Here is a 25133-nt window from a genome sequence, read left to right as displayed (position 1 = left end):
TGCTATGATAGTTTGGACATTTTGATTTTATTAATTCTTCCAATCCATGAACATGAAAGATTTTTCCTTTTTTGTCCTTTTCTGTTTCTTTTGTTAATATTTTATAATTTTCATTGTATGGCACCAGTGCTGTGGCATAGTGGATAAAGCCACCACCTGCAGTGCTGGCATCCCTTATGGATGCCAGTTGAAGTCCTGGCTGCTCCACTTCCCATTCAGCTCCCTGCTAATGCACTTGGGAAAGCAGCAGGAAATGGCCCGAGTGCCTGGGCCCCTGCACCCATGTGGAAAACCCAGAAGAAGCTCCTGGATCCTGGCTTTGGCACAGCCCCAGCTGTTGCAGCAATTTGGGGAGTGAACCAGTGGATGGAAGAACTCTCTCTCTCTCTCCCTCTCTCTCCCTCTCTCTGCTTCTCTGTAACTCTGACTTACAAATAAATAAATAAATCTTTTTAAAAATTGTTTCATTGTAGAGATCTTTCACATCCTTGGTTAAATTTACCTTGAGGTACCGAGGTATTTAAATTTTTTGTAGGTATTCTAAATGGAACTTATAAGTTCTTCCTCAGTCATGGCATTGTTTGTGTTTACAAATGCTATTGATGTGCTACACACAGAAACAGAGAAAGACAGAATAATGAAAGAATGTGAAGGCAGAAAATCTCCTAATAGAAATACAAAGCAAATTCCAAAAATAGGAATATTTATGGAAAAAATGGCAGAGCCAGGTCATTACTTATCAATCATAACCTTGAATGGAAATGGCCATAATTCTCCAATTAAAAGCTAAAGACTGGCTAAATGGATTAAAAAACCAAGGCCCATCTTTGCTGCCTACAAGAAGCACCTCACCAACAAGGATACACACAGAAAGTGAAGGGATGGGAAAAGATACCCCATGGAAATCAGAAATGATCAGGAGTAGCCATCTTAATATCAGACAAAATAGACTTTAAGACAGAAATGTTAAAAGACACAAAGAAGGGCGTTATGTAATGATTAAGGGATCATTTCAAAAGGAAGGTGTGACTATAATAAATGCATATTCACCCAATACTAGGGTACCTGGCCATTTAACACAAATGTTAATGGGTCTAAAGGGAGAAGTAGGCTCCAATGCAATAATGGACTTCAACACCCTGCTTTCCTAAGTGGACACATCAACTAGACAAAAATCAACAAAGAAGCAACAGAGCTGATCTACACGTAATGGGTCTAATTGATATCAATAGAACATTTCACCCCACAGCTGCAGTGCATGGAACTTTCTCTAAGATAGACCATATGCTAGGCCATAAAACAGGTCTCAACAAATTCAAAGAGTAGAAATCTTACTATGTATCTTTTCTGACCACAATTGGGAACATCTAGAGACTGAAGAGCATACTCCTGACAGACCTTAGGTCAATAGAAGAAATCAAAAGGGAAGTTAAAAAATTCCTAGTAACAAATGAAGACGACAACACAGCAGAGCAAAATTTGTGAGATACAGCAAAAGCTGTGTGAAGAGGAAAACATAGCAATTGGCGCCTATATCAAGAAATTGGAAAAGCATCAAATAAATGATCTAGCAATGCATCTTAGGATATAGAAAAACAAGAACAAACCAAACCCAAAATTAGTAGGAGGAAAGAAATAGTAAAAACTATGTAACAAAACTGAAACAAAAAAGATATAAAAATCAACGAAATAAATAACTAGTTTTTTACTAATTTTTTAAAAAAATAGACAAAATTGATACACCATTGGGCCAACCAACCAAAAAAAGAAGAGGAAGAAGTGGAGGGGAAGAGGAGGAGGAGGAAGTGTGAAGACCCAAATTAACAAGAGCAGATATGAAAATGGAGCTGTTGGAGCTGCCGCTGTGGTGTAGTAGGCTAAGCCTCCACCTGCGGTGCCAGCATCCTGTATGGGTACCAGTTAGTGTCCCAGATGTTCCTCTTCTCATCCAGTTCTCTGCCATGGCCTGCGAAAGCAGTGGAAGATGGCCCAAGGGTTGGGCCCCTGCACCCACATGAGAGATCCAGAAGAAGTTCCTGGCTCCTGGCTTTGGATTGGCCCAGCTCCAGCCATTGTGGTCATTTGGGGAGTGAACCACAAGATGAAAGACCTTTCTCTCTATCTGTCTCTCTCTGTAACTCTACCTCTAAAATAAGTAAACAAAATCTTTTTAAAATATGAGCTGTTACAACAGATACCACAGAAATAAAAAGAATCATCAGGAATTACTACTGATTTCTGACAACAAATTAGAAAATCTGGAAGAAATGGATAGATTTCTGGGTACATACAATCTACCAAAATTGAGTCAAAGATATAGAAAACCTAAATAGACCAATAACCAAGACAGAGATTTAATCAATGATAAAGATCCTCCCAATAAAGAAAAGCCCAGGACCAGATGGCTTCACTGCTGAGTTCTACCAAACTTTTAAAGAAGAACCCTTCTTAAACTATTCATGAAAGAATTGAAAGGCAAGGAATCCTCCCAAATTGACCTTCTATAAGGCCAGCATAACCTTACTTCCAAAACCAGAAAAATATACAATGAAGAAAACTATAGACATACGCATGCAAAAATCCTAAACAAAAGACTAGCTAATTGAATCCAACAACATATCAGAAAAATCATCCACCTGGACCAAATGGGATTTATCCATGGTATGCAGGGATGTTTCAGCATATGCAAATCAATTAGCATGATACATCCCATTAATAAATTAGAGAATAAGAACCATGTGATTATCTCAATAGATATAGAGGAAGCATCTGATAAAATACGGCATGCTTTCATGATATGAACTTTTAGCAAATTGGGTATAGAAGGAACATATCTCAACATAATCAAGACAATGTATGACAAACCTACAGCCAGCATCATATTGATTGGAGAAAAGCTGGAAGCATTTCCACTAAGTTCCAGAACAAGAAAAGTGTGCCCACTCTCATTACGACTATTCAATATATTTATGGACATTTTATACAATAAAAAGCAATAAAAGGGACACAATTGGGAAAGGAGGAAGTCAAATCATCCCTGTTTGCAGATGACATGTCCCTATATAGGGAGATAAAAAGATTCCACTAAGAGACTATTGGAACACGTAAGAGAGTTTGGCAAAGTTGCAGGATATAAAATCAACACACAGAATGTACCACTAGTTGGTGACACTCACCGTGTTGGTTGTTTCATTCATGTGATGAGTAGCTAATGCATGCCTTGATATCTGCAGACTTGGTGACCGCTGTAATCGCACTGGACAGCTGGGTTGGCGAGTGCATTGTTAACCATCGCCGCCAGGAAGGATCCATGGACTCCCAGTGAGGTCCATGGTCACCTTGACCAACATTGTCCTAACAGACGCAGGCGACCACCTTATCTTCCAGTCCATGACTGAACAGTCACCCAAGAAAAGGACAGCCCTTGGTGTTTTTGTTTCCAGAAATTTTGCATTCTGGTCACTCAGAAACTTAGTGGTTTAAAGCAAAACTCATATGTTATCCATCACAGTTTCTGTGGGTCAGAAATTCCAGAGCAGGTGTGGCTTGGAGAGTCCTCACGAGTCATAGTGACAATGTCAGCTTAGCTTGTAGTCATCTGAAGGTCAGACCGGGACATAGGAATCCACTTCCAAGAGAACTCACCCATGGCCAGCCAGTTAGTGCTGGATGCCAGGTGTGGTGGAAAGAGAAGGTCATGCCAAGATGGCCACTGGCAAGCCAGCATCAGTTACTCAGGGATGGCTTTGGAACCCATCTGGCAACAGAGCCTGCCTGACAACAGGCTGTGATTGGATGGCTTCGGAAACTGCCTGGCAACAGGCTGTGATTGGTTAGGGCATAGACCGCCCCTTGACCAGATTGGCTGCCTCGGCTATATAAGCTGCTGTACCAACTGAAATAAATGAGTCTGCAGGCTGCTTGCCTCAGGCCCGCTTTCACCCAACTCCCAGGGTCTGTGTGGTGACCTCTTGTCCCCACAGCACTCCTCCTCTCAGAACAAATCCACAGCAACAGCCAGGGGCCTCAGTTCCTGCCCATCTGGGCTCACTATCAGGCTATAGGAATAGATTCAGAGCACAGCAATTGGTTTTCCCAGAGCAAGCAATGCCCAGCATCCAAGACAGAAATGGCAGCACCTTTTGTGCCCACCTTAGAAGTCACGGCCATCGTTTTCCACTGGTGACCCACACCAGCTCTGGCTTGCTGTGGGAGAGGATCCTGCAAAGCTGTGAGTAGCAGAAGGTGGGTCACAGAGAGCCCACTGGAGACTCATTTACACAGGTTGACACTGTAACAGGACCCTTGCCCTTTTGTAAATCCTCGGGCTCACTGAACCAGTGATGTGTGTTTCTTTGGCACTGCTCCAAGCTCATGTCCTTTGTCCCGTCTGAGGCCCTGCTGCTGGGGAAGGCACACACCTGCACAGCCGCTGGTGTCTGCACCGTGAGAGCCACAGGGCATGGCGTCCTGCTCCTCCAGATGGTCCTCGTCTCATGGATGCCTCTGCCTCTGGTGCCCCTCTGCCAATACGTACCCACTGTCCTGTGGCTCTAGGGATAGAATGTTCCAATTTGCTTATCTGGCAAGTACCTCCTTGTGTGTCCATAAGTCGGGGCACAGAGTGTGTGCTTACATTCTAGGCAGGGACCATCCTGGAGAGGCTCTCTGTTTGCAGCCACATTGTAACAATGCCCCCTGCGCAGCACCTGGCAGATGGAAACCATGCAGCATTTCCCTCCTTCCGGCTGATTCATCACCCCTCCTCTGCACTCTCTCCTACACTTCCCCTAGCCTGGAGGCCCCGCCCATTTTCCCTTCACCTAATAAGTTTGCTCATATAAATGTTTTCTGCAAGATTTAGTCCAATCTTATGCCTGCTTCTTCTGGAAGCCTTCCTGACCACATCCTCAAATAGTTTTCCCCTCCATATTCCTTCCGCACTTGCGTCCAGCATCCCACACTTCATACTCCTGTGTTCCCGTTCCCTGCCTGGGTGCAAATCCCCATGCTTCTTTGGTACCCCACGAACTAACTGAAACTGTGGGAAACACGTTGGGCCTTAGAAAGTCATTTCTGAACAACCTCACGGAATTTGTTTAACAAACATTCATGAAATACCTGCTAGGTGTCAAGCACAATGAGAAATACTGAAGACACAAACACGACACAGGGTCTGGAATCATGTTTCAGATGAATGCTATTTTGATATCAACAGATCATGTTTTATTCAGCTTGATGAGTGACTTGTCTACACAGACTAAAAAACGTAAAGTCAAACAGAGGTTGAAATGTAGCAACATGGCCACTTTGCATGTTGTAATAGTCAGCAAACTCCTAAACGATGTCAATTAATCTGGCTGAATATTCTTTTTGTATGGTTGTTGGCTTGGTTTCTAGAGCCCAACATGAAAATGTCATTGGGACATATTTTTCAAAGCAAGATGTCTTGTGTAACTGTTGGCAAGAAAGGAAAAATGAGCATGATTATCACACAAAAACATGAAACTGCTGAGCCACCAAATCGGGTGACTTTTGTAAGTTCTCCTAGAACAGAGACTCTCCAGGATTTCCACGTTGGAGATCAAGAATCCATGGCGAGCAGTGCCCCCCACCCGAGGGACCTGGACCCCGAACCCCACACTGTCTGCCCAGTGCCTGGCCCTGATGCCCTCGGTGCTGATGCTACCACACGCCCTGGGCTCCTTTGAGGTTGTATCTTGTTTGTTCCCATCTTTTCCACATGGAGCACAACCAGCAGAGTCTTTTTAGCTGTCAAACTCTTCAGAAACAAGCGCTCTGAAATCATCTCCTGGGGGTGTCCACTCCCAACCGCACACCTCGTCTGAGTGTCTGCTGCAGGTGAGCCCTGGGAGACCCCACAGCGAGGGTCCCCACTGCCTCCTCAGGGACAGTCCCACTGTGCTCTCCTCGAGCCACTGAGGACCCTATACATGCATTGCATCGTTATGTTGGAAACCTGTGAGGATGGGGTGAACGGAAGATTGGCTGCAAAGAAGAGACAGAACCTGAGCTCAAAACAGCTGCGGGATAGCAGGAGAGACAGGAAAGAAAGGGACCAAACTCTAGGACAAAGCACTGAGTTCCTGAGACAAGGAAAATGGTGTGTGTGTGTGTGTGTGTACACCTGTACTTAGGCACACACTGCTTAATGCACAGCCGAGGTAGAGTGTGTCCAGCTGAGGAGGCCAGTGGAAGGTGTTCTAGAAGAATGTTTGGGCCAAACCCCAAAGGAGAGGCAGTGCCAGAGAAACAGTGACCGGAGGACTTGTCCATGCAGGGTCAAAAGCAAGGAAGAGGGGACACGTGAAAGGAGCAGGTTGCCTGGACTGTGGGAGGCGTGAAAGGGATGAGCAGGTGCTAGGTTTTTGGTTTGCATTTTTTAGATTTTTAACTTATTTATGTTATTTATTTGAAAGAGAGACAGACGGAGCTCTTCCATGTGCTAGTTCACTCCCCAGGTGCTTGCAATGGCCGTTCCAAAACCAGCAGTCCAGCACTCGGGCCAAGTTGCCCACACGGGTGTTCGGGAGCCAAGTGCTCGAGCCATCACCTGCTGCCTCCCGGGGTGCACATTAGCTAAAGCTGGAGTCAGCAGAAGAGGCAGGACTCACACTCAGGCACTCTGATGGGGTGCAGGCGTCCCAAGCAGTATCTTCTTTTTTAAGTATAGTGATAGTTCACTTTCTTTTTTAAAAAAGATTTATTTCAAAGTTAAAGTTACAGAGAGAGAGAGAGGTCTTCCATCTGATGGTTCACTCCCCAATTGACCTCAAAGGCCAGAGCTGTGCCAATCTGAAGCCAGGAGCCAGGAGCTTCTTCCAGTCTCCCACATGGGTGCAGGGGCCCAAGCACTTGGACCATCTTCTACTGCTTTCCCAGGCCATAGCATAGAGCTCGGTAGGAAGTGGAGCAGCTGGAACTCAAACTGGCACCCTTATGGGATGCCGGCACTGGAGGCAGAAGATTAACCTATTATACAACAACACCAGCACCACAAACAAAATCTAACTAGAAATTTTTTAATGTTCAGAACTGAACAATAATAAATCTTTGACATAATTTGTAGAATGTTTCAAAAGTAGAAAATATATAGCCTTGGGACTTGCATTGTGGCACAGAGGTGGGACGCCAGCATTCCATATGAATGCTGGTTCGAGTCCCTATTGCTCCACTTCAGATCCAGCTCCCTGCTAATGTAACTGAGAAAGCAGCAGAAGATAATCCAAGTGCTTGGGCCCTGCACCCACGTTAGAGAACTGAGTAGAGTTTCTGGCTCTCCTAGCTATGATTTGGTCCAGCCCAACATTGTAGCCATTTGGAGAGTGAACCAGAAGACAGGAGATCCCTCCTTCCCTCTCTCTCTCTCTCTGTAACTCTGTCTTTCAAATAAATAAGTCTTTAAAAAGATGCATATAAGCCTAAAATTCATATATGAGGAAAATAGATAGCTTTCAATATTTGTAAAAACCATCAAGATTGAAAGTAAGCAATTCAGAAGTTAAAAAGTACTGAAGAATGAACTTTGTTAACAGAAATAAAGAAAACAATGATGGCAGACATTAATGAAAAGGAACACAAAGGTAAAGCAGAACCTATGATGTACAAGGTTCTTAGAAAAGACTGATTGACAGCCAAATGTTGAGTGAGATGCATCAAGAAAAAAGGGATGGAAGGCACAAACAAGGAGGAACACGAAAAAGAAACAGAGCTACACAACCAGCAGACACTTAAAAGGTAGTAGTTAGGAATCACCATAATTACTTTATCTACTTAGCATTACTTCATGGGCTTACCAAGTGCTGTTAATAAATTTGAAGACTTATGGAAAACGAGTTCCTGGAAAACTCTGACTTACTAAATTTGACTCAAGAAGAAAAAGAATGCCTGGATGGTCCTATGATATGATCATTAAAGGAAACAGTCAGTAGTTAAACATCTTCCCATAAAGAAAGCAGCAGGCCCAGCCGACTTCATGGCAAATTCTGAAAGCATTTCAAAGAGCAACTGTTTCCATCATCTAGAAGACGGAGACATGAGGGGCTCCCTGAGGGGAGCTCTGCGAGGCCGATCCAGCTTTGCTGCCAGAACCACTCAGAGATGATTAACAGATAACCACTGATACAAAAGTCCCAGCAAAGGAGCAAACCCAGACCAGAAGACAGATCTTATCCACATTTGTCCCATCGCAGGAGTCCAGGGAGGCTTGACATTAGAATAAATGTAATTTAACCACCTTGAACAGAGTAAAGGAGAAAAATCCATGTGGTCTTCTCATTTGACTCAGAAAATTCATTTGATAAAATTTGAGAGGACAATTCTTAAGAAACTCAGGACACAAAAGAGATGCCATAACCCGATGCACAGGATCAACAGGAAACACCCAGCAAACCCAGTCTTAGTTGTAGAAGCCGAGCAGCCTGGGGTGTCCACCACTGCTGTCCAACACAGCACTGGAGGCTTTGCAAGTCACTTTTATCTATCCCAGGCACTTGGCACTCTCTCGGGATGGGCTGTCAGTTGCATTGCTTGGCATGCGGAAGGCAATCTTTTCCATGTATCTTAGTAACAAAACAACACAATTTTATTTACTTAAGTCATCTTCCTTCCCGAGATCCTATAAAACACATGGTGGTTATTGACTGAATTTTTGCTTTGTATATATTCATTTAAGTTACCATACTGGCTGTCAAACAGCTTGAATAACACCCCGATTCTTAGGCAAAATCTTGTGAAGCCACTGCTCTGGCATTATAAATCTCTCTCCTCTAGGCAATGTCCATGCTTTAAAAAAAAAAATCTTACAAATGTAGGTGGCATGAGGACAGCAGATAAATGTCTCTTTGTAGAAAATGTTTCAAGCACTTGGCTGTGGGCATGATTTAATTTCTCCGTACTCTCAGTGGTATGCAATTCTTGGTGAGCACTCACTGCAGTTCAGCATTCCTTATTGTTCACATTTTCCATAAATCCCCTCGACATTATTCTTCATTACAGGGTAAGGAGCCTTGTGTGCATCTTCTGTCATCATTTTAATGGTGTTATTTGTCCATTTGGAAAATCTGTATTTTTTAATATGCCTTCAATTCGAATCACAAATTGCTCTACTTTGACAGCTAATGTTTCTAATATATACTTAAAGTCAGAATAAAGTAATTGGCAAACATGATGTTAATTAAAGGAACACCTTGTATCTTTGACTATCCTTTTCCCTGGCATTTGACAATTATGTCATTATTTACAGTTGCTAAGGTGATCGTGTAAGAATGCTCAGTTTTGGAAAACTTGGTGTCCAAGTTTGTGGCTCATGTCCTTGTAAATCTCTCCTCTTATAAATTAAATTAATTGGACACTCAATCACTTCATCAATTATACCGCTGTCGAGTTAACTCAAACCAGCTGCACCCTGGCAATGAGTGAGTTATTGCCGCCCGATCCACTGCAACAAACAACATTAGTTCACTTAGGAGTCAGATCACTCTATCAGGAAAGCAGAGTGGGAGTGTAGCAGGAAAAATGAGTACAGAGAGACTTCCCATCCCTAGCACCACAGAGCTGTTCAAAGCAAATCAAGATCAAGTGAAGGCCGGCGCTGTGGCTTAACAGGATAATCCTCTGTCTTGCGGTGCTGGCATACCAGGTTCTAGTCCCGGTCGGGGCGCCGGATTATATCCTGGTTGCCCCTTTTCCATGCCAGCTCTCTGCTATGGCCCGGGAAGGCAGTGGAGGATGGCCCAAGTCCTTGGGCCCTGTACCCGCATGGGAGACCAGGAGAAGCACCTGGCTCCTGGCTTCAGATCAGCGAGATGCGCCGACCACAGCGGCCATTGGAGGGTGAACCAACGGCAAAAAGGAAGACCTTTCTCTCTCTCTCTCTCTCTCTCTCTCTCTCACTATCCACTCTGCCTGTCAAAAAAAAAAAAAAAAAAGATCAAGTGAAGAAGTGAAGTCCATGTTCCAACAGCCGTGGTTGTCTGAATCATTACCTCACGTTGGAGGAAGACATTTAGAAGTATCTCTCAAAAAAGTAAGTGAACACATCCTTTGTATTGTTGGCACACAAGAGAGATAGAGCTCAGCGAACTGAAGTGAAAACCAGGAGTCAACACCCCATCGTGCTAGAAGAATGAGGGGGGCCCACTGGGGTAAAGACAAGGCTGAGTAACATTTCTAGAGCAAAAGGACTCAGGAAAGCTCAGGCAGAACCACTGGGCAGCGTCTCCCTGGCACCTGTTTCTGGTCTAATCTGCAGCCACTCTGAGCCCTTCTGCTCAAGATGCAGGTTCTCAGGGGGGGCCGCGGGGGGGCCTGGGTGGGCGCCATGATCCTGTCTCCCACAGGGGAGGTTCTCAGCGGGGAGCAGCGGGTGGGCCTGGGTGGGCGCCATGATCCTGTCTCCCCATGGATGTAGGATGCAGACTTCTCTTCTGGCGACGGGGACAGGGTTTGTGATGAAAATGAGCGAGGCTTTCTTGTGACATCTTCATTTTCTCCAAAGGAAAGTGGGGGCACGGTTAGCAGAAAGAGAAAGAAGGAGAGACAGACAGACAGACAGACAGACACAACCGTGTTCAATCTTCTCGGTGGTGGGGACGTGCTCCAGTCGCCCTGCCGGGAGAATCTGTACGTCTGTGTCTCACAGGTGAGGAATTATGTCGCTGTTTTATTTACTTGAGAGACAGATACAGACAGACCGTTCTCCCATCTGCTGGTTCATTCCCCAAGAGCCCCACAGTGGCCAGGGCTGGGCTGGGCCAAAGGTGGGAGCCAGGAAATCAATCCAAGTCTCCCAAATGGGTGACAGGGACCCAAGTACTCAAAGCATCACCTGCTTCCTCCCAAGGGGTGCGTTCGCAGGAATCTGGAATCAAAGGTGGAGCCAGACACTCCCACGTGGGTAGCAAGTGAGCCGAGTGACGTCTTAGCCACCAGGCCAAGTGCCCACCTCTACAGTATCATCTCTAATGGTAAAGTCAAGAGTAACATGGGAGCGTGGCAATAGAAGGTTGGGTGCTGTGCAGCCACACTGCAGAGTTCCGGGCAACCGGTCAGTGGAGGGAGCGGTGCTATACCGAGAGGGGGAGACCCTGGCTTCAGATCGGGAAGCGAATAAAGCAAGTTTCAGAAGAGCTTCTAAAGAATCATGGGGTTCATGAAAAATTTTGAAAGATGTACTTTGAACAGGAAAAATTGCATAAGCTTTAATAAGGGAACTTCTTTATTTGTTGTCTTCCACTATTGTTTAAAATACTCGCCATGGGGAAGGTTCTTCCCGGCCACAGGAGAAACCCAGGTGATGTCATGACTCCTGAGAGATGATAACTAGCAGATAAATCATTTTATGTCATGAACAGTATCAGTTCGGTAACCAAAAATGTCCTAGATAATAATAAACATGGCAAACCTTTTATAACACTAGATTTTCTCTCTACTGTGCCCCCAACTGTTGAGGTGTCTTCTTCTGTCTCCTGGTTCCTGGCCCTTCCAGGGTCAAGGTCAGGGAAGCAGTGGGAAGAAGGAGAACAGGAAAGTTCCCGCCACCTGGGAGAGCCCCAGGCTGGCCTCACCTGCTCTCCGGGGTGTTTAGGGGGTTCCTCGCAGGCCTCCCAGGGAAATACTCAACAGCGCTGACCACAATGTTGGTCAAATCTTTTCCTCCCAATGCCCCATGCCCCTCTCCACCTTGTCTTCAGAGGCCTGGTCCATGTGGACTCCCTGGGTGGACATCCCACTGGAATTCAGCCCCCACAGACCCACGCTGCGCCCTGACCTCCAGTGCTGTGAGGGCACAACGCTGTGCTGTCTGAAGCTGGTGCGGTCACGGCCGGTTGTGACAGCAGCCAAAGGGGAACACGCAGGCCCCATCGGTGGGACCCTTGGGTTTCTCAGGCCCCGGTGAGGCAAAGTTCGGGGCTCACGGAGTGTAGACAACAGTGGTCATTCCTTCATGTCCCAGACCCCAAGACACACACAGGGCTGTCCACGTTGTCCATGGCGCTCGCTGACACAGCTGGCCCTCAATCTACTTGGACTGTCAGGGAGGGGTCTGCTGCTTAAACGCTGAGAAATATGGGAGAACGAGCTCCAGTTGAGCTTGACCCAACACTTCATGCCGGTTTATCTGCCAGTGGTTTAAACCTTTATGACAAGCCAATCTACAAAAAAACAAACAAACAAACAAACAAACCCAAAACTGAACGTCTTTGAGCTGGAAGCAGGCAGTGAGCAGCCCTCGTTGGGATTCACACATAGTCCTGCACTAGTGTGGTCAGTTTCCATTATTCATGGATTCCGACATGCGAATTCACCTGCTTTAAAGACTTTGTAACCCCCAAACTCTGCACGTGGAGCTGTGTCACCCCTGTACATGCGCCAAGTGGGGAAGGTGGGACTTGCCCACCGGTGACTCCCCCGCTCAGGTGTTACAGGTAAGCCCCCAGCTCCTGTTGCAGCCCTCATGCTGCAAACAAGGGCCCCTGCACCACCCACCTGGTGCCGCGTTTTTCACATTTTGTTGGGGTGTCGCTGTCTGAAGGGGCCCCAGGCGTAGTGCTGGCCGCTGTCCAGCCTTCCCCCGCGCAGGAAGACTGCACTGTGCCCCTGGAGAAAATACCCCTGTTTCCTGAGGTTTGCTCAGGTGGGAACTATAGTGCTGTGCGCTGGGTTTTGTGTTACTGAGTCAATAACGCCTGTCAAATAAACCCTCCTTCAACAGAAGCGCACACTTTGGGAGGCTACATCTGGGTGGTGGTGGAAAGGTTGTGGTCAGAGGCCCACAGGCACCTCACCCTGTGCTTCCCCAAGAGCAGCACTTCAGTATCCACTCACTCAGCCTCCATGGTGCGTGTACAGACCTCAACGACGGTGGACAATGACAGTGAGGTTGGACGAGCGCCACCTGCCTTCTGTACATGGTTCAAGAGTAGTGGCCAGAGCAAGGAGCTGAGAGCGGGCACTGCCAGTGGTTGACAGCTTCTAACCCCGAGAAAAGACAATAGCCCAATCTGAGGTTTAAACGTGTACTCGAAGGCTGATGGGCTCCTCGGGCAATCACTCCTGGTTCAAAGCTTCACCTCTGACCCTAGAAGATGGATTCGTGCCCAGCCTCACTGTTCCCTTCCAGTTCAGCCTGCCTTCTCTCACTTGCTGCTGGATATTTCTGCTGCAGTATAGTGTTACGCTGTTAATTCCAATGACAACACTGCATAATTTCAATATCGTCCCCGACCCCTGCCCCATAACCACTCACACCTCCTGTTCCTGTTATTGGCCGTCCATCCTCCATAGCTCTTAGGCACAAAACTCTTATGCACTGTCTCACCGAGTGTACCCAATCACTCACACCCTTCCCAACTCTGCAGAATCTCACAGCTCTCTTTTCTTTCCTTTCTTGTCATTTCCACCCTCGTCAGTTTCTCAAGCGCACCTGGATAAGTACCCACTTTTGACCCGACAGCCATCGCTAGCTCCTAGATGTTGGTCCTTAGCATGAGATTAATTTTCCTAAAAAGCCTCTTACCACATGCTGAATGTCTGATTTCACACACGATCCTGCTCCCTGGCTTCATCTAATGTCTATGTGCCCTAGCCCCAGACCTGCACATCCAACAGCTTGTCCGCCATTCCTACCATGTGTCCCATGCTCCCCTAATCCCAACGTGTTAACCGAACCCATTGTTATTCAATGCGACCAGGCAGGCATTGCCATTTGATTGCAAACCCATTCTATTGCCATTCATTAAATATGGGAAGAAAGATTTTTAAACACTGTATAAAATTTGTATGTAAATTATTTAAAAAATTACTTGGAAAGGTCCCATTTGCTGAGGGTCACGATGCACTAGGCACTGAAGTGATTGCTTTGCTTCCGTTATATCTGCTGCTTCCCCGGACAGTTCTTTACGGTTCCATCATCTTCCCCACCGTACAGATGAGGAAACATTTTCATGTCTCAGTATGTGGGTGCAGGTAAATTGAATACATGCCTTTCTTTTTTTTAAGATTTTATTTATTTATTTATTTATTTGAAAGTCACAGTTACACAGAGAGAGGAGAGGCAGAGAGAGAAAGAGAGACAGAGAGAGAGAGAGAGAGAGGTCTTCCATCCACTGGTTCACTCCCCAGATGGCTGCAACGGCCGGAGCTGCGCCAACCCGAAGCTAGGAGCTTCCTCCAGGTCTCCCATGTAGGTGCAGGGGCCCAAGGACTTGGGCCATCTTCCACGGCTTTCCCAGGCCATAGCAGAGAGCTGGATGGGAAGTGGAGAAGCCAAGAATCGAACCGGTGCCCCTATGAGATGCCGGCACTGCATGCAGCAGCTTTACCCACAACTCCACAGCACCAGCCCTGGATACATGCCATCCTAATAGACACCAGAGAACCTCAAAGACTAAAACTGTTTTGAGAACTCCTAATGATGAAAGAAGACATTGTAGAGATAGCTCATGCTATACATGCAAAATATTTTTAAGATTTATTTTTATTTATTTGTAAGGCAGAGTTAAGAGAGAGAGTGAGAGACAAAGAGAGAGAGGTCTTCCATCCGCTGGTTCACTCCCCAAATGGCTGCAACAGCCAGAGCTGCGCCAAGCCAAGGGCAGGAGCTAAGAGCTTCTTCTGGGGCTCCCACATGGGTACAGGGGCTCAGGTACTTGGGCCATCTTCTGCTGCTTTCCCAAGTGCACTAGCAGGGAGCTGGATGGGAAGTGGAGCAGCTGGGACTCAAACCAGCACACATATGGGATGCCAGCATTGCAGGTAGCAGTTTAACCCATCATACCACAACACCAGCTGCTTTGCAAAATATTTTCGTAGAATTATAATAATGATTTAAGGCGCCAGTGCTATGGCATAGTAGGCTAAGCCTCTGCCTGTAGCACCAGCATCCCATATGGCAATGGTTTGTGTCCCGGCTGCTCTACTTCTGATCCAGCTCTCTGTTTATGGCCTGGGAAAGCAGCAGATGTGCCAAGAGTTGCTCGGGCCCCTGCGCCCACATGGGAGACCTGGAAGAAGCTTCTGGCTCCTGGCTTTGGACTGGCCCAGCTCCAGCCCTTGTGGCCTTTTGGGGAGTGAATTGTGGATAGAAGACCTTTCTCTCTGTGTCTCCCTCTCTCTGTTTATAATTCTGTCTCTCAAATAAATAAATATTTACAAAAAAGAATCATAATAATGATTTAAAAATTCTTCATTTCAGATGGTGCGTCTATAATAGCCTGGAAGCACCCAGTTTTAAACAAAGCGGTTTGTCCTTTGTACATACTTCCAGAAGAGTTGAGCAGCAAGCTGAGAGTGTGGACGGCCACACTGCTTGGGTCAGCCTTGCTGTCTGACCTTGGCTAAGCTGTTTAACCTCTCTGTGCTTAGTCACCCTCTTGTAAAACAAGATAAGAATAACTTTTCCCTTATACACCTGTGGTGAGAATTAAAATGAGTTGGGGCCAGCGCTGTGGCGTAGCAGGTAAAGCCACCGCCTGCAGTGCTGGCATCCCATGTGGGCACCAGTTCAAGTTCCGGCTGCTCCACTTCCGATCCAGCTCTCTGCCATGGCCTGAGAAAGCAGCAGAAGATGGCCCAAGTGCCTGGGCCCCTGCACCCATATGGGAGACCTGGAAGAAGCTCCTGGCTCCTGGCTTCCAATTGGCGCAGCTCTGGCCATTGTGGCCAATTGAGGAGAAAACCAGCACATGGAAGACCTCTCTCTCTGCCTCTGCTTCTCTGTAACTCTGACTTTCAAATAAATTAAAAAATCTTTAAAAAAGAAAAGAGTTATGCTTAGAATCCTATGAAATTGTTCAAATGGTATTAAGCCATGTTTTAATCTATAGAAACAGTGATTATGAGTGGTTCAGTCTATGAAGGGGCTTCAAAAAGTTTGTAGAAAATGGAATTAAAGATAATGCACCTTGGCCGGTGCCGCAGCTCACTAGGCTAATCCTCCAGCTGCGGCGCTGGCACACGGGGTTCAAGTCCCGGTTGGAGCACCAGATTCTGTCCCGGTTGCCCCTCTTCCAGGCCAGCTCTCTGCTCTGGCCCGGGAGTGCAGTGGAGGATGGCCCAAGTACTTGGGCCCTGCACCCCATGGGAGACCAGGAGAAGCACCTGGCTCCTGGCTTCGGATCAGCGCGGTGCGCCGACTGTAGCGGCCATTTGGGGGTGAACCAATGGAAAAGGAAGACCTTTCTCTCTGTCTCTCTCTCTCACTGTCCACTCTGCCTGTCCAAAAAAAAAAAAAAGGTAACGCACCTTTCCTGTGGACACTTTGACGTCCCTCGTAAGTTTTGTAAAGCACTCAACCACATGCAGCTCCACATTGCAGCACTGAGTTCCATGTGAAAACACAGTGGATTCTGAAAATACACTCTGAGCACACCTCGACTCCTTCCTGCTTCCTTAGCAGACATCACCAGTTGATCTCAGAACTCTTCAATGACTGTAAGAGCAACAATTCCTCTCGAAACAGCACTGTGCACCCACAACTCAGCTGTGGTTCTACACCTGCTCCCCCAGGAAGTAGGAAATCCAACGAGAACCCAACATGGAAACCTCAGAAAGCTTTTTTTAAAAAATATTTATTTATTATTTGAAAGGCAGAGTTACAGAGAGGCAGAGGCAGAGAGAGAAGAGGTCTTCTACCTGCTGGTTCACTCCTCAAATGGCCACAACGGCCAGAGCTGCGCCGATCTGAAGCCAGGAGCTTCTTCCAGGTCTCCCACGCAGGTGCAGAGGCCCAAGGACTTGGGCCATCTTCTGCTGCTTTCCCAGGCCACAGCAGAGAGCTGGATCAGAAGTGGTGCATCTGGGGCTAGAACTGGTGCCCAGATGGCGTGCCGTCACTGCAGGCAGTGGCTTTACCTGCTCCATCACAGCGCCGACCCCAGGAAGTGTTTTTAATGACAACACATCCATGTTCTCCCAAAGCAAATTTCAGATATTTCAGAATAAATGTTGTCTTTATTTCCGAAAGTTCAAAAAGAACGTTGCAACCATGTGACTTACCAAGAGTTGTTATTTGAAACATTAACCAGATGCTCCTGGAATTATAACCATCATACGTGCTTGGAAAACCAAAGAAGGAGGTTCTGTGGTTTATCCTAAGTCAGAGAGCTAAGCTCAGGCATCCCAGTGCTGGGACGGTGTCTAGCCAGCGACACTTCTTCAGGCAGCAGGGAATGCCAACATTGCAGCATCACATGACCAAACAGAACCAAAAGGAAAAATTTAAGCACTTGTTGCTTTCTTGCTGTGGCTTGAATGCTTGTTCCCTTCCAAACCCATGTTGAATTTCCTGGTAATGATCTTATAGGTGGGAGCTTTAAGAGGTAATGAAGGGGGGCCGGCGCCATGGCTCACTTGGCTAATCCTCCGCCAGAGGCGCCGGCATCCCATGTGGGCACCGGGTTCTAGTCCCAGCTGCTCCTCTTCCAGTCTAGCTCTCTGCTGTGGCCCAGGAGGGCAGTGGAGGATGGCCCAAGTGCTTGGGCACCTGTACCTGCGTGGGAGACCAGAAGGAAGCACCTGGCTCCAGGCTTCGGATCAGCATAGTTTCGGCTGTAGCAGCCATTTGGGGAGTGAACCAACGGAAGGAAGACCTTTCTCTCTGTTTCTTTCTCTCACTGTCTATAACTCTACCTCTCAAATAAATAAATAAAATCTTTAAAAAAAAAGAGGTAATGAAGGGGCCAGCACTGTGGCATAGCAGGTAAAGCCACCGCCTGCAGTGCCCGCATCCCATATGGGTGCCGGTTCAAGTCCCGGCTGCTCTACTTCAGATCCAGCTCTCTGCTATGGCCTGGGAAAGCAGCAGAAGATGGCCCAAGTGCTTGGGACCCTGTATCACGTGGGAGACCCAGAAGAAGCTCCTGGCTCCTGCCTTTGGATCAGGGCAGCTCTGGCTATTGTGGCCAACTGGGGAGTGAACCATCGGATGGAAGACCTCTCGACCTCTCTCTCTCTCTGCCTCTCCTTCTCTCTGTGTGTAACTCTAACTTTCAAATAAATAAATAAAATATCTTTCTCTCTCTCTCTCCCCCCTTCTCTCCCTCTCCCTCTCCCTCTCTTTCTATATTTCCTTCTCTCTCTGTATCTCTACCTTTCAAATAAATAAATACATCTTTTAAAAAAGATGCCTAAGCATGAAGCCGTAAAATTGGATATAATGCCATGCTACCAAGCAATTTACAGATTCAGTGTGATACCAAACAAAATACCAAGGACATTCTTCTCAGATCTAGGAAAAATGATGCTGAAATTCATATGGAAACACAGGAGACACCAAATAGCTAAAGCAATCTTATACAACAAAAAAACCGGAGGCATCACAATACCAGATTCCATGACATACTACGGGGCAGTTAAAATCAAAACAGCCTGGTGCTAGCACAAAAACAGACATGTAGACCAATGGAATAGAATAGAAACTCCAGATATCAATCCACACACCTACAACTAACATATCTTTGATAAAGGAGCTAAAATCAATCCCTGGAGCAAGGACAGTCTCTTCAACAAACGGTGCTGGGAAAACTGGATCTCCACATGCAGAAGTGTGAAGTAGGACCCCTACTTTACACCCTACATAAAAATCCACTCAAAATGGATTAAAGATATAAGTCTATGCCCCGATACCATCAAATTATTAGAGAACATTGGAGAAACCCTACAATACACTGGCATGGGCAAGGAGTTCTTGGAAAAGACCCCAGAGGCACAGGCTATCAAAGCCAACATTGACAAATGGTTTTACATCGTATTGAGAAGCTTCTGTACTGCAAAAGAAACACTCAGGAAAGTGAAGAGACAACTGACAGAATGGGAGAAGTTATTTGCAAACTATACAACTGATATAGGATTAATAACCAAAATATATATAGATATCAAGAAACTCAACAATAAGAAAAGAAACTACCAGTTATTAAATGGGCAAAGGACTTAAACAGACATTTTTCAAAAGAGGAAATTCAAATGGCCAACAGACACCTGAAAAAATGCTCAGGATCACCAGCCATCAGGGAAATGCAAATCAAAACCACAATGAGGTTTCATCTCACCCCATTAGAATGGTTTTCATACAGAAATCAACAAACAACAAATACTGGTGAGCATGTGGGGAAAAAGATACACTAACCCACTCTTAGTGGGAATGTAAACTGGTACAGCCCTGAGGGAGACAGTATGGAGATACCTCAGAAATCTGAATATAGACCTACCATATGACCCAGACATCTCACTCCTGGGAATTTACCAAAGGAAAATGAAATCAGCATATGAAAGACCTATCTGTACCTCCATGTTTATTGCAGCTCAATTCACAATAGATAAGATATGGAATCAACCCATATGTCCGTCAACTGAAGACTGGATAAAGAAATTATGGGATATGTACACCATGGAATAGTTCACAATGGAAAAAAAATGAAATCCGGTCATTTGTAACAAAATGAATGAAACTGGAAAACATCATACTTAGTGAAATAAGCCAGTCCCAAAGGGACAAATTCTATATGTTCTCCCTGACCTGTGAGAACTAACAGGGCACCTGAAAGGCAATCTGTAGAAGTGAAATTGGCACTTTGAGAAGCAATGACTTTGAACAGCCCTATTTGTTGAACTCTTTACTTAACATAGAGTTAATCATATGTGTATGAAGCTAACTAAAAATAGTTCTTAGTAAAAAAAATAAGAATGGGAATAAGAGAGGGAAGAGGAAGGGGGTGGCAGTGTGGGTACAAGGGGAAGAATCACCATGTTCCTAGAGTTGTAATTATGAAATGTATGAAGTTTGTAACTGTAAATTCAAAATTGGACATAATGTGCAGAATGGATCTGTTTTTAAATGTTTGTAGGAAGAAATGGAAGCGCAGGTATGGAAATGTCATCACTAGTGACCCTCCCCAAGCACAAAACATACCTGCCAAAAGACAGCAGCAGAGATGCCATCGAATGAAACTGAACATCAATTCTGAAAGATCTCAGAAGTGGCCTCCAGGCAACGCGGGAGCCCTGGGGCACGGGTGTTTATACAAGGATGTGAGGACTTGGTGATGTCAAGGCCTGAACAGCCTTGCCAGGCTGAACTGTTCTTCCCAGAATCCCCTTTCCTGGAAGCTTCTGTTGGGCTGGGCCGTGAGAGAGATCCCCGTGCTAGATGTGGAGCACCCAGACCTTACCTGGTCCTCCCCCAGTCTTTGATCGCTGAGTCAGGTGTTGCGGCCAAGAGCCAGTTCGGCAGAGCACCCACAGCTTCAGAGCAGACCAGCGACCAGAGCCAAGGGGCCCAGCGTCCTCCTCTGGCTCAGTTTGTCCACAGGTTCTAAGACTTCCCATTCCTCTTTTCCTTTGTCTGCCTGCAGACTTCAACCTCCAGCATCAGACAGGAAGGCAACAGCCCTGCCACGACCGCTTACCCAGCTCCCAGAATTGTGCGGGGTTAGACGTCTGTAACAAAGCCTTTAAGACTGTGGGGGGTGGGGGGGGAGGAAGGGAGTGAGCTGCGCTGTGGCAAAGTGGGTAAAGTCGCTGCCTGCAGTGCCAGCATCATGTATGGGCGCCGGTTCGAGACCTGGTTGCTCTGCTTCCACTCCATCTCTCTGCTGTGGCTTGGGGAAGCAGTAGAAGATGGCCCAAGTCCTTGGGCCCCTGCACCCACGTGGGAGACCCAGAAGAAGCTCCTGGCTTCAGATCAGCTCAGCTCTGGCCGTTGTGGTCATTTGGGGAGTGAACCACCAGAATGGAAGACCTCTCTCTCTCTCTGGTCTCTATGGCTGTCTCTGGCTCTACCTTACCTCTTTCTGTAACTCTGTCTTTCGAATAAATAAAACAGTTCCATCAGGATTCAGCAGAACGTGACTCTAAGATGAAGATGCACCTGCAGGCGCTCCCAGGGCCAACCAGACAGGCAGCAAGGAGGGCGGGATGGGGGAGAGGAAGAGGCCATGCAAGGCTCCATCCCAAGCAAAAGCCACAGAGAGGGCAGCTCTGGCCTCAACCCACAGAGGAGCACAGCAGTAGGAACTATTCCCTCAGGGCAACCCCCCCACCAAGAGCAGGAAGATGGGCTCGGGGTGCTGGGCTGGGGCTGCTCCCATAGCCCAAGGGTGGTAGCCCAAGGGTGGTCCTTTAAGAGGGCAGGAGGAGAGCAGGACTTTGTTAAGACACCTGTGTCCCTTATCGGAGTCCTGGCTTTCTTTCCTGACTCTGGCTTTGTGCCAGTGCCAACTCTGGGAGCCAGTGACAATGGCTCGGGTACTTGGGTCCCTGCCACCCGTGCGGGGACACCTGGATTGGGTTCCGTGCTCCTGGTGTTGGCACAGCCCAGCAGTTGCTGCTGTGGGCACTTTGGAGAATGAACAAGCGAGTGGCAGATTTCCCCCTCTCCCTCCTCTCTCCTCCCTCTGAAATGAAGAAATAAACTTTTTTTTTTTGGACAGGCAGAGTGGACAGTGAGAGAGAGAGACAGAGAGAAAGGTCTTCCTTTTCCATTGGTTCATCCCCCAATGGCCGCTGCGGCCAGCACGCCGCACTGATCCGAAGCCAGGAGCCAGGTGCTTCTCCTGGTCTCCCATGCGGGTGCAGGGCCCAAGGACTTGGGCCATCCTCCACTGCCTTCCCGGGCCACAGCAGAGAGCTGGCCTGGAAGAGGGGCAACTGGGACAGAATCCAGTGCCCCAACCGGGACTAGGACCTGGTGTGCCGGTGCCGCAGGCGGAGGATTAGCCTAGTGAGCCGCGGTGCCAGCCATGAATAAACTTTCGAAGGGTAGGAGAAGCACAAAGAAATGGAAAAAAGGGCCCGAGGGGACCTGGGCAGATCTTGGCACTGCCCGTCAGCCTAGCGCTCTCCTCCTGACTGGGCAGCTGGGGCAGGCTCCCTGGGGGCAGGAGGAGGGCGCAGGTGCCAATGACTCAGAGAGAGAAAGTGCTTCTAAAGTAACTCTGAACCAGGTGTGCACCGCTCTCTGGCCCACGGAGACTCCTTCACAGGTGACGGCTGAGGCCAAGAATCTATCAGAATTAAAAACATCACACAACGCAGAGTGATTGCCAGCGTACACAAACACCAGCCGTCGGGGACCGGGACTCACGGCCACAACCAATTTCACCTGAAACTCAACTTACAGGTACTGCAGGGTCCACCTTGGATTCTATCTTTATTCCTCTAGGTGGGTTATCCATTTTAAGAAAGGAAGATCTCAAAAGTTCAAGAAGTCTTTTGCACGCGGTATTTAAAAGGGCCACTTATCCTAGAAAAAAATGGAAAGGAGCTTCTCACGCCTGACTTGGAAGCACCGCCGCCCTCATGCACGGCAAAGCTTCCCAGAGTGGCAAACGTGGCTCCAGACCGCCTGTGCCCACCTCACCAAATGCAGGTTCCCAGGCGCCACCAGACTGGGACTCAGGAACACCGGGCGTGTGGCCCAGTGGTCACACAAGCTCTCCGCGAGGTTGCAGCACCAGCGAATGGACTTGAACTCGCGGTAAGTCAGGGAAGGCAGAGCACCCATGGTCCTAACGTGGAGGGACCATTGCACCTTGCTGAGGCTGTACACGGGTGGCTCTTATTCTCAAAAGGACGATACCTTTAACACTTTTCTTTTATTCCAACAAACGGTACAAGTCTATTATTTTTATTTGTTTATTTTGGTAGCCGGGCAAACTTCATGGCACCCCTCAACCCTGGTTTTCCTTCTCCTGCACAGCGCTGCTTCCCGGGAGACACCGGGTCCTGGCAGGAGCCACCTTGCCAGGCAGGAGTCTCCCTATGGCTGGTGGAGGGTTTGCAGCCCCCACAGCTCCATGGCCACACCCTGCACATGGCGAGGCTGCAGAGTGGGTTTGGCAATTTGGCCACCTCCAGCCGCCATGCTGACCTGGGGTAGCTAAGGCAGCTTCAAGCGGGTCTCAGGGCTGTAGAGGTGAAGGTGCCGTTGCTCCATCATTCAGCAATGCCAAGGCCAGCGTGCCCTGGTTCCCAGGCTGCTTGCACAATCACACCCTCGGGCACAGTGTCCACAGGGAGCCCCTCGCCACTGCTGAGCTGGGCTTCTTACTGCATTGCATGAACTGGCCCATGCGGGCGCCCTTGGCAATGAGCAGCTCCACCTGCTTCTTAAACCTCTGCCGACCCCAGATCACCTTGGAGAGGGGCGAGCCGTGTCCCGGGGTGTGGATGATGCTCTTCCCCACGCCCTTGATGTGCCCAGGCCGCTGGGCAAGGTGGATGGCACCCCGGTGGTGCTCCCCATGTACGTGGGGAACACCATGCTGCTCCCTTCCCCTGCTCACGGATCAGTGTTCGCAAGCTCAGCCCAAAGAGAAGATCTTATCTATGAGTGTCAGGCACTATCAGAATGGCAACACTCAGCATACAAGGATGTGGAGTGACAGGTGCTCCCATTCACCGTGGGGCGGGGGAGGGCAAAGCGGTGTGGCTACTTTGGAAGACAACTTGGAGATTCCCTACAAAACAGACTCTGTGACCACTCCCTGGTATCTGCCCAAATGGGATGAACGCCGGCACCCACACCAATGCCTGCACACAGAGCCTGCAGGAGCTTTATTCACGATTACCAGAACTGGAGGCAGCCAAGATGCCCTTCAGCAGGGGAGTGGGCACACTGTGGTACATCCAAACCACGGCATAGTATTCAGCCCTTAAAAGGGATGAGCTCCCAAGACAGGAAAAGACCTGGGAGGAAGCGCAGTGTTGTGGCATAGCGGGCAAAGCCACTGCCCACGATGCCAGCATCCCATGTGGGCATCCAGCTCCCTGCTAATGGCCTGGGAAAAGCAGCAGGAGATGGCCCAAGTGCTTCGGCCCCTGCCACCCATGTGGGTGACCTGGATGAAGCACCTGGCTTTGGCCTGACCCAGCCCTGGCCATTGCGCCCATCTTGGGAGTGAACCAGTGGATGGAAGATCTCTATCTCTGTCTCTCCCTCTTTGTAACTCTGACTTTCAAGTAAATAAATACATCTTTAAAAAAAGAAGAAGAGGAGGAAGAAAGAAGAGACGAGACATGGAGGAATTCGTGCATGTTAAGTGAAAGAAGCCAGTCTGGAAGGCTGGATCGGAAGAGGAGCAGCCAGGACTCAAACCGGCACCCATATGGGATGCCAGCACAGTAGGCGGTGGCTTTACTGGCCATACCACAGCACCAGCTCCTATAACCTGAAACCTTTCCACCTAGGAAAAAAACCACAGTTAACATTTTCAGTGTCCGCAATCCGGTTTTTCCACGCACAGATGGATCCAGTTACACATGCGTAAAGAAGAGGGTCCTATTGGACATGCTGCTTTGCAAAGCGCTTTTTTCATTTAACAATGCATTCCGCGGGACGAGTGAGTCCTGGTTCTATAGCACAGTGGGCTGACTACAGTGAACAACTGATGGATCTCACCAGAACCAGAAGGAAGCAGCTGGAGGGTTCCTGGCACAAAGGGAAGCTCATTACCCTGATCCGGCCATCACTCTAACACGCATCACACTGGCACCGCGTCTCCCACAAATACGTACCATCATCGTGTGTCAGTCATCAGAAACGTGCGTGGGAAGCTTGCAAGCAGAGGACATGGTGGCTATGCTGAGCATGCGTGGCATCCACTGGGAGGAAGCAGTGCTCGTGGCTCCGCCTCCCCACTGAACATTCGCAGTGTCCCCAGCCATCCGCCGTCAGGAACAGGCACAGCCGCCACTGTGTGCTTGGCTGCACAGTGCTTTGCACAGGTTGGAAGGCTCTGGTTCCACCCGTGAGCCCAAGCTGGAGCAGAGCCCTCCTCTCCCTTCCAGCCACTCCTCCCCTCCTTCCCTCCTCCCTCCCCTCTCCCCTCTTCCTCGCCCCCAGGAGAAAAGCTCTTTGCTTTATTTTTCATGAAACAAAATGTTCTATGATTGAAGGATCCTTCCTGGGACTAGTTAATTGCCTTTACAAGAAGGAAAACGGAGAGAACACCCCAGAACAGAATAGAGTGAAGCCCCAGTGTTCCCAATCCACTTGCTCCACCTGGAAAGAGACCCACGGCATCCTGGAAGACGTGTCTCTCTCCTCCGAGAGCGCCAGTCCTGATCCATTCCAGCAGAGACCCCACAGGCAACGGGAAAGACTGTGGCCTTAC

The 25133-nt window shown here is 48.0% G+C and overlaps 1 protein-coding gene across 1 annotated transcript in view; it reads right to left on the bottom strand.

Moving 5' to 3' along the window:
- FNDC1 (fibronectin type III domain containing 1) overlaps positions 1-24540 on the bottom strand; it is a 127198-nt gene extending 102658 nt beyond the window's left edge. The window contains exons 1-2 of the mRNA XM_062187287.1: positions 24535-24540; positions 23069-23225 (exon numbers count right to left, since the gene is read on the bottom strand). Coding sequence (XP_062043271.1) covers positions 23069-23225; positions 24535-24540 — 163 coding nt within the window. The remainder of the gene's footprint in view (positions 1-23068; positions 23226-24534) is intronic.
- Between the last annotated feature and the right edge of the window lie 593 nt (positions 24541-25133).

The sequence above is a fragment of the Lepus europaeus genome, chromosome 3, assembly GCF_033115175.1.
Source record: "Lepus europaeus isolate LE1 chromosome 3, mLepTim1.pri, whole genome shotgun sequence".
Classification (NCBI taxonomy): Eukaryota; Metazoa; Chordata; class Mammalia; order Lagomorpha; family Leporidae; genus Lepus; species Lepus europaeus.
This window is presented reverse-complemented; position numbering and strand designations above follow the sequence as displayed.